This window comes from Acyrthosiphon pisum, chromosome A1 (genome assembly GCF_005508785.2).
Source record: "Acyrthosiphon pisum isolate AL4f chromosome A1, pea_aphid_22Mar2018_4r6ur, whole genome shotgun sequence".
NCBI lineage: Eukaryota > Metazoa > Arthropoda > Insecta > Hemiptera > Aphididae > Acyrthosiphon > Acyrthosiphon pisum.
The window spans coordinates 15,588,890-15,604,783 of record NC_042494.1 but is presented as its reverse complement, the minus strand read 5'-3'; the positions used below and the strand labels follow the sequence as shown (position 1 = coordinate 15,604,783).

The 15,894-nt window shown below is 37.1% G+C and overlaps 1 protein-coding gene across 3 annotated transcripts; it reads left to right on the top strand.

Moving 5' to 3' along the window:
* The first annotated feature begins 249 nt into the window (after positions 1–249).
* On the top strand, positions 250–15,609 carry LOC100165975 (protein TANC2). 3 transcript variants are annotated; one of them, XM_008181493.3, is made up of 21 exons: positions 252–701; positions 4,252–4,452; positions 6,566–6,666; positions 6,761–6,845; positions 6,916–7,029; positions 7,133–7,228; positions 7,981–8,301; positions 8,699–8,806; positions 8,915–9,199; positions 9,276–9,484; positions 10,134–10,426; positions 11,014–11,455; positions 11,518–11,639; positions 12,047–12,547; positions 13,141–13,456; positions 13,532–13,700; positions 14,449–14,630; positions 14,695–14,864; positions 14,940–15,129; positions 15,193–15,293; positions 15,361–15,609. In XM_008181493.3, exons 1-21 carry the CDS (start codon positions 584–586, stop codon positions 15,527–15,529), a joined length of 4,293 nt encoding a protein of 1,430 aa, XP_008179715.1. In that variant the 5' UTR covers positions 252–583; the 3' UTR covers positions 15,530–15,609. The 3 variants fall into 3 exon arrangements, with proteins under 3 accessions (XP_029342587.1, XP_008179715.1, XP_029342586.1); XM_029486727.1 differs by lacking the exon at positions 8,699–8,806 and having other exon boundaries at positions 250–701; XM_029486726.1 differs by lacking the exon at positions 7,133–7,228 and having other exon boundaries at positions 255–701.
* The last annotated feature ends 285 nt before the right edge of the window (positions 15,610–15,894 follow it).

Here is a 15,894-nt window from a genome sequence, read left to right as displayed (position 1 = left end):
TTAGCTCTCGATTTATTATGGGCCGCGGATACGAGTGGTTCTCGTTAAAAAAATAAATTAAAATATATATGTACACGCAGTTACTCACCGGTTACTATATTATATTATATTATATACCTAGGTACATAATATATTATACGATAAAATGTGTTTGTATATTATTATGTGCGGTGGAAGATAAAAAAAAAAAAAAAAACGTATTTATTAATGGTAACGTAAACGTATTGTACGCTCACTGCAGTGGGTCGAATGCGCGTGCGTGCGTAGTCGTCGTATGTGTCGTGTATGAGAGTTTACGTTGTGCGCGTGTGGGAAGTCGTCCTGGCCCACTGGTTCTCTCAATGAACTTTATTGACGGCGGCTCGGCCATTCGTGTCGGGTACGCGTCAATGAACGCACCGCAGTCACAGTCGTCGTCGTCGTCTTCGCAGTCGGTGGTTTTTCGTTTTGCGGGCGCGTATAGTGCGTATAATATTTTTGTACAAAACGCTTTTCGACGACGACTTTAACACTACATAAACGATAGAACAGTGCGCGTACAATAAGAGTTATTATATTATTGCTGTTCGCCGCGTTTGACGACATGATAACCAAGAGCGGAGTAGGAGGAGGAGCACGTCGTCCGCTGAAGAGCGGCGGCGGCGGCAGCAGAGGAGGCCATCCGAGGCCCGTCAGCAGCGGTCTAAGTTTCAGCGTGCTTGGTACGTCGGTAAACAATGTATATGATAAATTGGATATGCAACGTGGTACAATATAATACATTATCGTGTACCCTTTAACCAGGTTTAGGATGTTTATGACCTTAACATTTAAAAAATGCATGGACATTTAATCAGAAAATTTTAACTATGCCCTTAAACAATCACCTATGACATAATCAAATGCATTGAACAATATTGTACTTGCCTGCTTTTGTTATTTCACTTTTGATTGAATTCTAAAAAAAAAAAACCAATTCAAGTCATAGTCGTAGGTAGGTTATAGCTATTTATATACATATATTTAAATCTATCAGCCTGAGTGCTTTGGGTTCAACTTTGGAGGTGAGAATACATATATTTTATGTGCTACCACCGAAATGTTAACCTTGACCGCCGGGGTATAGACCGCTGCATCGGGGAAAAACGGTATATAGTTTGTATTATTATTTTTATTTTCGCATCGATCGCATGTTGTTATAACTATGTTCGTGTCTTGGCATAATCATCGTACAATACGGTAGATAATATTAAAGTATTTCGACGATATTATAATATTATAGGCAGATATTACGTTCCTATTACATCAGTGTACAATATTGTCAAATCCTCGACCACCCCGCGCACTTTGACGCGATATAATATTATATTATATCGCGAGACCGAGGGCACGCGGGTCGGAGAAGATTTTTTCGTAAAAGAAATTCGTAAATTATAATATAATTTTACACCGGTGAAACGTAGGTATACACTAATAATATAAAGTTGTATATATTAACGTATGTGTGCGCGCGCGAAACTAGTTCTCGTCACAGCCAGACGAGAGCATCCGCCACGCCGGTCGAAATCATTCATTCCGCAGTCACACCGCGTGCCACATTGTATTATATACAGACGACCGCCATATAATATTATATTTATATCCATTAATTCAGCGTTTGGTAATGTATAATAAGCTATATATTATAGATGTACTCGTTACTCTAACGACTTCACTATATATGCAGTAACGCCATATAGTGATTTGAGTATTATTTTTTGCCATGCTCGTTTCTAACGCGTTATTTTAATGTTGCACAATAAACCAGAAACCATATAATAATGCATGTGATATGTCATATTTTAGTTTTTAAACAGTCATCGAAAAAAGATAAAAATCAACTTTGTGTAATATATTTGCGCAGTTTTTATATCAGTCAATAAAATTGTGTTCGGAACAAAATATGTAATATTTTTAGAAAGTTTTGGACTATGGAATATGCATATTCGATTAAAATACTGTTTTCTAGAAAAAAAAATATGTATGAATTTAGTGTAAACAATAAATATATAAAAAAATAATCTTTCGTGAATATGCAGTTCTATAATTCCATTCCAAATGCATTTCTTTTTAGTTTTATCTACATGATAACATAATATTATGTGATGTGCTTAACGTGTTATTTTGTATTCGTTAAACAAGTAATAGAGATGTAATTCCGATAACTTTTTTACTTTGTAATAATATACTAATTTTGACAGGACATGTGTTCGTCTATATAATACGTAAGTAATGATATTATCTTATACTCCGCAATGGCATTTGCCTGTCTATACGCCGGTCGACGCGTATATCGATCCCTAAATCCCTCGTGAAGTACCATATTATATTATTACAATTCGTTTTCGTTATTCGTTCCTGTGTTTCTGCAGGTCTGTGTGTACGAAAGTAATCATATTATATTCGTGGCTGTAACTGCAGTGTATATATTATGAGCGTGCGATGTCTTGTGTATATGTATGTGTTTATATCTGCGGTCGTGTTTTAAGTAATTGCCGAAACGCCTCTGGGGCAGTTGGAAATTTTGAATCTGTTTTTTATTGCTGCGCGTCCCGAAAACGATTTATGACCGTACGCGAGAAGACGACGGACCATATGTGACGACGTCGCCGCTCCCACATCGCGCGCCGTTACTCATACCACGGTCCCGGTATCTATAATATTATTATGTCTATGTAGGCAGAGTCGCGTGTATATACGATTACTTTTTTAAGCGAACGCGTCCCCGCCACCTCCCCGCCCCCCTCCCCATCACCGAATGTAGCAAGTATATACGTAAGTCACGGCCAAACGATTTCGGTTTTCGGAGCGTTTGTGTGTGCATTTTACGTGCGATCGATTTTTTTATATTTAATAAAAAGGGCAAAGGGAATAAAAAAAACAACCCACTTCCGATATAAACGCAGCCGTTGTTGTTCGTCCCGGGGCTGCGGATTATACGTGGTAAAGGCGCGTGGGAAACCGTCTACGGCTGTGGGAACGATTTACGTCGGCGGCAGAGAGGAGGGGGCGGGTGTCCTTACGGCCGTAGTAGGTATATATTTAATATACAATACGCAACCTTAAACATTACGCGGTTCCGTCATTGAGTGGTTGTGGTAGTCCAGTAAAATGCGAAATTCCCGGCGTATGAAGTCGGGTTTCCAAAATATGGTAGAGGGGATCGTATTTAGCTTTTAGATAGATTACGTGTATTATTCCGACATTGTGTTATCAACGTATTAAATATATAGGCGCATAACACCATACGATATGACTGCACGGTGAAGTAGAAACCCAGCTTAAACATTCAGCCCTTTACGGCCAGTAAGGTGGTCGTCGCATCCCCACGTGTACCCATAACCACGGTAACGTGATATCAAAATAATAATACCGACTGTAGTCGCTGCCGTCGCGATGCAGTGATAATAATAATTATATTATATATGAACAGATTTAAGTTGACCACGTGCAGTGGCGGTCGCGACAATTTATTATTTTATTTCGGGGAGGGGAGCAAAGAAATGAGTATCGTCGGACTAGCGCCAGACAGTCGGACGGGACGAAGATTTTCTTACGCCCACACGACTAGGCCAAAACCGGTGTGAGTAAATAATAAGTGTATAGTGTATAAAAAACCGGATTCGAGAGGTTGTTTTAATCTCATCCGTCCGTCCACCTCACCACCACCACAGTCGTGAATGAACTTCTCGATACAGTATTTTTATTATTATTATTATTATTATTATTATTATTATTATTATTATTATTATTATTATTATTATTATTATTATTATTGTTGTTGTTGTTGTTGTTTTCACCTGCTTCGTCTGATTATGATGCATTCGGACAGTCACGCGCGAAGACTCGACCATCGAGATAGAAAATATTATAATAACTCCTTCGTGTTGTATACTCTGTATACTCATTTGGTATTATATTACACACAGGTCTACGGACTTAATATAATATTATAGAGGTGTGAAAACTATTTATTCGTTCCGTCGACGCGCGCTTTCTAAAGTAATAGTAATAACTATAGTTATAGAGTGATAAGTAATTATATCCGCTGAAAAAAATTAACGTTGAGGTCATCGGAGGGTAGTTTTCACGACGGTGCCCCGCGACGACGAACGCAAATCTCACTAAAACCGTCGCCTCGTAAACTTTAAAGCGTATTAATATTATATTTATGTCAGTGTACCGCGATCGCGTAAATCATATCATAATATAATAACGGTTTTGGTTTTTCAGATTTGGCCGCTATACGGAAGCTGTTGGAAGAAGGCGATGGCGACGAGACGTGCCCCAGCTGTGGCATGCCTTTCGACAAGGGCAAGAAGAGAAAGCTCATCGACTCTTGCGGACACGAACGTTGTTACGCGTGCATGTTCCGCAACGAGGGCTGTCCGCTGTGCGCCACAGCGGCGACCGCCGTAGAAAGCTCGGCAAAAGGTATGCTAGACTTAAATTTTTTTTTTAAGACATAATATAATATATTATTATGATTGATTTTGGTCTGTATTACTCGTCAAATTTGTATGATACTGCAACTGCGTACGCCCGCACGACGTGTTTCTCGTAATCGCGGTGCAGCAATAAAACGGTCGGTGATGACTAAATTAAATTATGAAAGAATTTAATAATTTGAGTTTTTTTTAATAAAAATTCTATCGGTTTTATTAGTCTATTCATTAACTTCAATTTTTTTCAAAGCTGATTCATTATTATTTATTTGTTAAGTCGTTTGCATCGTCGTTACCAAATTACTTCTTTTGTTCTTTTACGGACGTTTTGCAGAGAGTTCTTTTTTCGTTTTTTTTCCTTCTTTAATTTACATTTCAATTTATCATTAATCAAACGACGAATTTCATCAGATATTTACTAATTTATATCGACATGAACTATCCTTCTACGTTTAGAAATAGGATTGTGACTTTTGAATCTTAAAATATCGACTGAATTTCAGAAAGACTGTATTTAATAAAGTTTATCCACTTTAAAAGTTCAAAGAATATAAAAAAACAACAACCGCCAATAACCGTTCAAAGTATACACCGGATGCTTCAAACGACCTCTTCATGGAAACCGTTTAAATGAAATCAGGGTTTAGGAATTTTATAATTTCGTAAAGTACTTTGTTTTTATTTTTTTTTTTTGGAAGTCTAAGTCAATATCAAATACTTACTAAGCATACTCGGATGAAAAAATAATAGACATATATTTTGCTGTTGGGTACCCCTTAATAATAACATTATTTAATCGGTTATATTAAATTTAATTTTGTGAAAAATAATATGGTGGAGTAACACGATAATAAACTAATAACTAATAATATTATAATATAAAGACTGCCGCGATAAACATTTTATTTACGAAACACTCGTTTTCAACCTTCCCAAAAACACAAATTCGCGTTTATTGTATATTAATGTATTTGCTCTTCAAATAACAAAAATAAATTATAAAATTGAAAATATAGTAAATAAAACAATTATGTTGTGATCAATATTGTAGTGAGTACTTGTATATATTGGTACGATAAAGATAAAAGAGATATTAGGTATATTATATATATAATTTTCGATTATTTATAAATTGTTATTATTATAAGTAGTAGTAGGTATAGTATATAGTAAAATAAAGAGTTATGAACGCATGATTACTTTAATAACATACATATTAAAACTTTCACGGCGAACAAAGTTTTGCTTATATTTTGTTTTTAACAGTACAAAATACAAAGGTTTAAAAATGTTTTCCTCAACCAATTTCGTCGAAATACTCGGAAAAATAATTTTAATTGAAAATTAAAAAGTTTCATTTCAAAGAGGTTCTACAAAGGGGCTAGTAGAAGTTTTTAATTATGTATAGTACCGCATTGAAGTTCGCGTTGTAATATTATTATAAATTGGAACATACCATAATTATACCATAATATTATGTACATTATAATTTATAATTTCAAACAATTAACTCATATAAATGGATGGCGAGCAGTTCATAACAATCCATATACATAGTATAAATATATAATATAATAAGGTACCCGGTTTATAGTTCGAATCGGTTTTGTTGCCGCCCTTAAGTGTTTTGTCGTACACAATGTGTAAAACATAATACGTTTATATAGTTATATTATACATTATTTTTTTTTTAATTTTCATTTGACGGAGGGCAAAGCACGGTATTGTTGAGTTTTTATTCAACGCAGCTCCTGTCGTGGTTCCCACGATATTTGGTAAAGCTATATACATAATATATAGGTACCTACTATATGCGCCACGCGGCGTCGTCGTCTCTATGATAATTGTCGGAAGTCGAAAACGAAAAATAGACAGTGAACCAAAACGAAATAAATATATTTTTAATTAAAGTCGAAAAAATTACGTTGAAATCGCGTAGGTTAATATTTTTTTCCGCGTATTAGTCATGGTTGATTAACGTGTATATTATATAACTGTCGCCACGCGTATATCGCAGCTGTATATACCGTCTTGACGAAAGTTTTCCGCGCGTGTTGAATACCAATCAACTTATATAATATTTGTTTCCTTTCTCTGTGCAGCTTCCAAGAAATCATTGACCGATGAGCCGATATACGTGCAAAACACGCGAATCAACAGACCAAGGGTCAAGACTAACGGACACTTTTCGCCCTACGTCCAAGTAATTGCCATTCACTCAACCACGCTATTTCAATAATATTATATGTGTGTACATACAGTTACTTATTACAGTTTGTTGTTTTCGTTTATTTTAGTCGAGACAAGGTTCACAGGAACTCAGTCATTCGCCTAGTAGGCTTCCCAGACCTAACAGGAACTTGGAAGAAGTCATGACCCAGAGTAAGTTGGCGGAAAAAAAAACGATTTTGGCGTTATCGATTAATTTTGTTTTCATTATTTTTGTCATTAGGTTGTCCAACTCCTCCACAGAGCAGAAGAAAATTTTTTCTCAGCCCGAAAACAATACGAAATCAGTGGTCCATGCGCAGTGGATCCAGGTCGCCATCGGACAACGCACTCTCCGGTAAGTTTTTTTTTTTAATGGACCTTTATAATAATATAATATATAAGCTATGTATTCACACTTAATATAACACGGTTTGTATTAAATGCATTATGGAATTCAGTAATGTCAGCGTCGACATCAACAGTAACTTCTACGGATCAGCGGCGATGGTCTTCGGTGGTGTTGGGCAAGATTAGATCTCTGTGGTCGTTGAGAGGTTTGTTAGGTTCTAAAAATGAAATGTTTTTGTATGTCGTTGGCCGTGTGTGCACTTAAGCTTATTAGAAAACACTTTATTAACATTATGTCACCGTAGTTAAACCGTTGAATGTGCTCTGCAATTGAGAGTTAACCTAAATGTTTTGTTCCACAACGAGGTCACATCAATAAATTTGATTTTATTACTGTATATTAACTATATATTACATACAAAATTTGGTCGTCACATGGGTCTTACTGTCCGAATTTCGACTACATATTCTTCGATAAAACAAACCACGTGAAGAAAATTTGCGAGTATAAAACAATTGATCTTCGGTGATCTATTATAATATTCACGATTGATTCGGTCCTCGGGGACGTTTAGTTCGATTCTATATATAGTCGGCCGAGTTGTGTTTCGCAGATTTTTAGTAAAATATTTTATGGAATCAGATCAGACGAGTAAAATCAATAAACTACCATTAACTAATTATGTCTGTAAAATTATTGCGACTTCAGAAGCAAGTTATATAACACTACAGCGAGGATGAGGGAAATGACATGCGTATGTGTAAAAGAAAAGCCTCAAATATGAAAATCACCTATTTTTGTCTTGTGTTCATTTATGTTTGTTTTTATATTTGTAATTGCATGGACACGGACATTAGCTTTGTGCACCTATTTGTTATAACTCAATTCTGTTTTTATCGGAAATTTAATCTGTTAAAATAACAATAAATTAATCGTTCCTCGTCTTGTATACTACAGACGATGAAGGCGGAAACGTGAAACCACGAGGATCGTTGAACCAGAGGAGTTGCAACTCGGACACTCTGTACACAAGATTGGGATTGCTGTTGTCGAGAGACAGCAATTCCAGATCATTTACGGAGGACGTGTCATTGGCGAGCGTCAACTCTAAGCCGGTGTCGAGCAACGGGAGCCCCGTGTCCACGCTCACGGGGTCCTCGGAGACCGAACACAAAGCGATCAAAGAACAATCGTCCGACAGCATAGGATCTCTCATGTCCATGTCCGGGCAGAGCAACGGGTCGTGTAGCCCTCTGACCAGAAGACATTCTGTAACGAGTGAGTTGAATTTTAATATGGAATAAAAACGCTTATATTTTTTTTTAATTTAAATACTAAATACTAATAACTTCTGGAGGGTTCAGATTTTAGGGCAATGTAATTTTTTAAAATAAAATGTATTGATAAATGTATATGAAACACATTAAGTACTTAGTTTAAGTTTGTTGGGACTTGAAATTATTGTTATTAACTCTCAAATCTGAACCCATTATTTTTCCTAAAATACTTACGCAAATATAATTTATCGAATTACGTTTTTTTCAACGTCCGACGTGGTTTTGAATTACCTTAAAATTATATATATATATTATATACTCACCACGCTTCGGCTTTTGTTCTAACAGCGATTTTTATATTGTGCGTGTGCTTGATTGTTTGTGTTTGTCCTGTGTAGCATTACAAGCGGGCTCTGTAGACGATTTACGTTCGTTTAGAACGAGGCGGCAGCCGACCAGGAGGTCCGCTAGATCCGGTACGATTAAGGGACCCATCGATCCCAAAGGTATGGTGTCTAGTGGTTTTTTCGCTTATAAATGTACAATTTAATTTTTTTCGTCTGAAATTGTCGACGTCATCTCATAATGTTCCACCTGTGATTTTTCCCGAGCAGTGCGATTCGCCCAGTACAGAACGTCCCCGCAACAACAACAGCTCCAGCTTCAGCAGCAGCAGCAACAACAACTCCTCGTGCTGAAACCGCTGTTCTTCGAAGTGCCCCAACAAGAGTCAGACCCGTTGTTCCTTGGCCGTGAGTGGCTGGTCCAGGACATTAGCAGAGCGATGCTGCACGCCCAGTCGTCGGGCGTCGCGGTGACCGGGCTGCCGGGCACGGGCAAGACGGCGTTCGTCCTGCAACTTGTCGAGCACAGCTGTTTCGGCCGCCTGAAATCGAATGGTAAGCGCAGTTTTAGCCAATTGTCACATTGTGGTGTTTGCATTTCTTCAAAATGTTCTCGTTTCGTTGTTTCCAGTGTCCGACGTGAGCGCGTCTCAGTCCTCGATCGTTTCTGAGGACGTCAAGTCCCTGGCCTCGCGCGTGGTCGCTTACCACTTCTGCCAAGCAGACAACAACAGCACGTGCCTCATACCCGAATTTGTACACTCGCTGGCGGCCCAGCTGTGCCAAGCACCCCAGCTGAATATGTACCGACAACACGTGCTGACAGAACTCAACCTTCAGGTGAGATGATAAAAAAAACAACCAAAATCAAATAGGTTCGTGCCTGGATATTTTTGTAAAGTCAAAAGTTGGATAATGCATCAACGTTTTTAAATTTAATCATTTATTCATCATAATATTAACGATATATCTATACAAGTATAAAAATGTTTTGTTTTTTATTATTATTATTATTTGCACGTTTGTATAGGTACTTTCAAAAAACTAACATTATTTTGCGCCAACTTTCACCTTTTTATTTAATTAATTTTGATTCATATGATATCACAATTTTAGCGAGTAGTTAATTTATCTTACATTTTAAGAAGGAAAATCATTTAAAATAAACGAAAAATACAAAATATTACAAATTACCGTTTTTGTCGATAATATGGTTTTTTCGATTCATAATTTATGTCATACTCCAAGTCATTATGATAAAAAAAAATTGACATTATTGATATCAAATTGACTCTAAACTATATTTCTCTACACTTTAGATAGGTATAGGTAATAATATTATATTCTAATAGTGCTTTACCGTAGATTCATTTTAAATGCATTTTTCAAATTTACAAGGATATTACAAAAATAACTCACTGCGATACCTGAGTTATGAAAAAAAGCCCTTGAAAAATATATATATTTCTACGTTTTTTATTTGCTGCAGGATTCACTTTCGATGCGTGAGTGCATCGTAGATCCCGACGCGGCATTCACGAGAGGTGTCCTGGAACCGTTGAACGCACTCAGTCGACTTGCCAACACGATCGGCACTGGTGGTCTAGTGATCGTCATTGATGGCTTGTGCGAAGCCGAATATCATCGGCCCGATCACGGAGACACGATCGCTTCGTTTTTAGTGAAGCACATGCCGAAGTTTCCGGCTTGGCTCAAAGTCATCGCTACATTGAGAACCAACCTGGAAGACGCGTTACCACCGTTGCCGTTGACAAAAATTTGGTAAGTCACCGCCTGACTAGTTTTTGTCATCGTAAAATATATATATATTTATAAACTATAAATATTTACGGATATAGGTAGCCTTTTTTGTTTATTCACGTACTTAGATATTTTCGATCATAAAGGCATATTCTGTATTTTAGAACAGTAAAACTTAGGGTTTTTTTGTTTTAGTTATAATTTTCTGACTTATTTTGAAATTAAACCATAGGCGCAAATAGCGTTTGAGATTTGAGGGGGCTAATAGGGCCTTACTTTGATAATATTGAATAAGCTTAAAACAAAATGCAGGAAATGTTTGGTGGGGCTATGGACATTTTTGGGGGGGCTTAGACCCTAAATCCCCCCCCTATTTGCGTCTATGAACTAAACTAATACCGTTTCGGGTTACATTAGCTTCGTATAACTTCAATTGTATACCTATATGTATTACATTTTTAAATAAATTTTTTTAGTGAATATTTGAGAATATTTTTCAACGCATTTAAAATTTAAATACACGTATCAATAGTACTAGATATTTAATAATATTATGTCGGTTGATAAACCTCGAAACTGGTAATATTTCGTTATTATTTGTATAATAGTGTGGACGTAATCTCTGCGAACAAAGAAAATGTGATAAAAGACATGATGGACTACATCAGTTTCCGAGTTACCAACAGCGCCAGTATTCAGAACAACTTGATAGCTGGCACAACGGGACAGCTGAAGTTCTGCCAACACTTGCAAGCCGCCAGCGACGGATCGTTTCTTTTCGCTAAACTCACCTTGGACCTGATCGAGAGAGGACATCTGGTGGCCAAGTCCCAAAGCTTCAAGGTGTTGCCGGTGACGTTGGCTCAGATATATCAGCTCCATTTCAACCTGAGGTTCCCAACGACCAGCTCGTTTGAAAAGGTCGCAGACATTTTGAGCGTATGCCTCGCTGCGCTCTACCCGTTGACGATTTTGGAAATTTACTATTCGGTTAACTCGCTGAACGTCGACGAATTCGTTTCGTGGGAAGCGTTCTTGCAGAGGTTTAAGGTACGTCAGAAACATACTTATAGGGGAGAACGTTGATATTAAAATGCCTTTTTTTTACACAGTTGATCTCAGGACTGCTCATAAAACGACTGGACAACACTTATATGTTCTTCCACCCGTCGTTCAGAGAATGGCTTATGAGACGCGAAGACGGCGAGTCGAAGAAGTTCGTGTGCGATTTAAGGTCAGTATAATCGACCCGTTTTGTCATCTACTTATAGGTATACGGTTTTAATGTTTGTATTAAAATTACATCATTTTAAATTTAAACATTTCGAGCACTAAAAAAAAAACTTTTTTGCTCGTTTAAAACAAAAATACATAAAAAGATATTCTTCGAACTCAATTATTATTGTAATTGGATCCGCTATAAAATAATAATTGTACCCTTTCTTATAATATAATTTAAATTTTCTATATAAAGCACGTCATCGTGTTTCGAAATATAATAATATAGACACACAATATTTATTGGTATAGATATCATTTTTAATGGTTTTAGAATCATTAGTTTATTTTGCGCATAATAATGTGTAAATCCGTTTTCCACAACTGAGTGTGTCGGTGTTTAACTTTTATTTTTCATCGCAGAAACGGACATTCGGGAATCGCCTTACGGTTTTCGAGACTCCAGGCGCCGCTGGATAGTGAAAAGACTCTGGAACTGGGCCATCACATCCTGAAAGCCCATCTGTACAAGAACGTGACACTGCGACCTCTGGACGGCGCGTCGTCCAGGGACCTGCAGGCCAATTGGTTGGCGTCCGTGTCGAGCAGCGTGTCGTCCGCCCTGTGCTCCATGCGCAACACGTACGCGCCAAACGTCAAAGTGTCGAGGCTGCTGTTGCTCGCGGGCGCGTCGCCGGACGTCCGGACGGACATGCTGGGACGGGCGCCGGCCATTTGCGTTTACGCTCACGAGGGCGTCTACGACATGGTGGCGGTGCTGTTGGAGTTCGGTGCTTCCGTGAACGTGTCCAACAGCCAAGGCCGGACACCGCTGTGGATGGCCGCGAGCCGGGGTCACATCGATGTGGTCAAACTGTTGATCGAAGCAGGCGCGTCGCCCGGGCTCACGGATTCGGCTGGCAGGTGAGTCGTTAAAAAACAAAAATCTCAGTTAGAAAATAAAACAGAAACCGCGGGTAATCCAAAAAACCAAAACGGAAAACGTGATAATTCGATATTTACAAAATATAAATTTACTATGTAAGTCCCGATTATATACATACATTGAAATACATTTGAGTTCATAAACAAGACTGTATACTGTTTTTCGGTCGGAGCACTTTTTGAAATTTTGAATTTTAATTTTTCAATACTTAATAGTATGAAAAATGGGCTCTGAATATGCACTTTATTTTTTTTATGCATTTTCATAATATATTATTATTATTTATAACTACCTATCTAATAATTTGAATAAATGCAGTAAAAACTGTTAAATTAAATACTCTTGTACACTTAAAAAATTTCAAGATACACATACTGTACATAAATATTATGCAGACTTCTAAAATTTGACAAAAACCAAAGAGTTAATTGAAAATTCACCGACTTAATCAAAGTAGATGTAAAAAAAAGTTTTCGTATTTCGGTCTCTACTTAACCCTAAATTATTTTAGATAATCCGATGCGTTTCGCTTTTACTGATCGAGACTTTTCTTTATTCTCCCCTGCAACAGGTGCCCGCTAGTAGAAGCTGCAAAAAATGGCCGTTTCAACGTTGTGGCATACCTGTCGGGCTGTGAGTGGACCGTGACCGACCCGAGAGCGGAAGTCGACCACGCGGACGCCTCGCAGCAGGCCCTGGTCCAAGCATCCGGATGCGGGGTGGACGACGTAGTTGAATATCTGCTGGACGTGGCCGAGGTCACCGTGGACGGGCAGGACAGCCTGTCGGGAGAGACGGCTCTGACTTTAGCATCGTCCAACGGTCACAAGTCTACCGTGGTACTGTTGATCGACCGTGGCGCCCAGGTTTCGTCGGCTAATGTGAAGGTAATTACCACGTTCACGACTGTAACCGTCGGTTGACACCATTTACTTACCACCATTTTTGGCATGTGTTCGCAGTGTATGAATGCCCTGGCACTGGCTGCTCGCGACGGCCAATGGGAAGTGGTCGAGACGCTATTGCACAGTGGCACCCACGTCGATATCGTCGACTCTGAACAAAGGACACCATTAATGATGGCCGCATCCGAGGACCATTCTGGTATCGTTGAACTTCTCCTCGACAGTGGTAAGGACTCATTCTCAGCATCTGTTCGTTGTCGATAACATTTTTATGAGTTGTATCGTTATGATAGATTAAACCTTATAGATGAGGGTTGGATTAGGTTATACAAAAAAAATATTTTTGTATAAAAAAATATTTCATTCCTCTACTGGTATTTGGTACTCAAAGTTAGGTACTCGTCACCAGAAACTTTTTATTCCACATAAATAACAATATCTCTTTTTCAAATGTATCTACGCTGAATAATTACATATTAATATTTTCGAAATATCTGCAAACTATTAAACAAACGCTATGGTTGTTGGAGATGTTCATTTTTTACATCAAGAGTTTTTGAATTTTATGATCTAAAAGATTAGTATAATATTTATCCTTAGTACTGTGTTTCAAACCTATTGTTACCTATACACATTAAAATCAAAAATAGTAAACTAACGACTGTACAATAATTCTATGTTGGGATTGTATATTTCACAAGTTATAATGACAAAAGAAACAAAAGTTTTATCTAAATTATGCGTCATAAATATTGTCAATTTAGTTATAGCTAATGTAATGATTGCATTTAATACATTATTAGTGCTGTTCATATTACATTTTTGTAAATCTACTTAGTTTGATAATAAACCTAATAGTTTTGTAATGATTACTTTTAATTTGTTAAACAAGTAGTAAATATAGGTCTATAGATAATAAGTGTAGATTTTTTACTAGTTGGAAGTGTATTATATTGTATGTTAATTGTATGCAGGTGCTGATTTGAGTGCTGAAGATCGCCAGGGACAGACTTCATTGAGTTGGGCTTGTCTGAAAGGACGAGTAGCTATTGCCCAATATCTACTAGATCGTGGAGCACCCATTGATCATGCAGATAAGTCGGGAAAAACTGCTCTTGATTTGGCAACTTTAAACGGAAATCCGGCCTTAGTACAGGTAGGGATAATATATAAAATAACTGTCAGATAAAAATGTTAAATAATGTTTTTTTTCTTATTAGCTTTTATTAGAAAGAGGTGCGTTGATTGAACATGTTGACCTTTATGGAATGCGTCCTTTAGACAGAGCAATCAGTTGTAGAAATGTACCAGTGGTGCAAAACTTTTTGAGACGAGGTGCTAAGCTTGGCCCGACAACGTGGAATATGGCATCAGGAAAACCAGATATAATGTAAGCATCATTTTTTAAATTTTTTCATGCAAATGTTTACAATTTTATTTATTGACTGTACAAATTGTTTCGTAGGTTGGTTTTGCTCAACAAGCTTTTGGAAGATGGAAACACATTGTACAGAAAAGGAAGATTAAAGGAGGCCGCCTATAGATACACATACGCTCTGAATAAATTTCCACCAGAAAATGAACTAGACTCGACGTTTAAACAACTTCAGATTAACTTCTATCTGAACACTTCCCGTTGCAAAAGGAAGTTGAACGTAAGTATATTGTTTTTGTGACATATGCATTATCAAGACCTTAAGGCAAAATTGTTTTTGTAGGAAGTCCACGAGTCTGTTGAGTTTGCAGAAAAAGTATTGAAGCTGAAACCAACATCGTTTGAAGCATATTACGCCAGGGCCAAAGCTCTGAAAGACCTGAGGTATGTGACTACAAAAGAATAATAAAGTGTTATGGAAAATTATCATGTTTTTTTTTTTTTTTTGTAGGAGATATGATGATGCGTTAACAGACATCCAAGAAGCTGTGAGACTGGTACCGTCTGGAAATTCGGACATTAGACATGTTCTGTTCAGACTCAAGGATGACATACAAAGCAAATTGGCTTTGGACCATACTGCGCTCAATCAAGAGATCGCCGGACCTTCCTACCTCTGAATTGATGACAATGTTCCTAATGACAACGTAGATAATTTTTCCTAATGATTCGTTTTTTTTTTTTAGACAACTTTATGTGGTTTTCCATACTTATTTTAAAAGCGTTATTTAGAAACGAATCGTCATGTACGTACTTAATGATAGGTTAACTAGTTAATCAAAAAAATTAAATTATATTGAATTAAATTAAATATTCACCAACACATTGATAGTGTGTACAAAGAAAACTTGACGTTTATGACAACAATTATTATTAATATAATATTTGTTTTTAAAACTAAAAATGATATTATGCATTTCACAATTGTTTTTTTTTATTAATACACAATTTATTGACATTGTTCCTGTTTTTTTTTTTTTTTTTT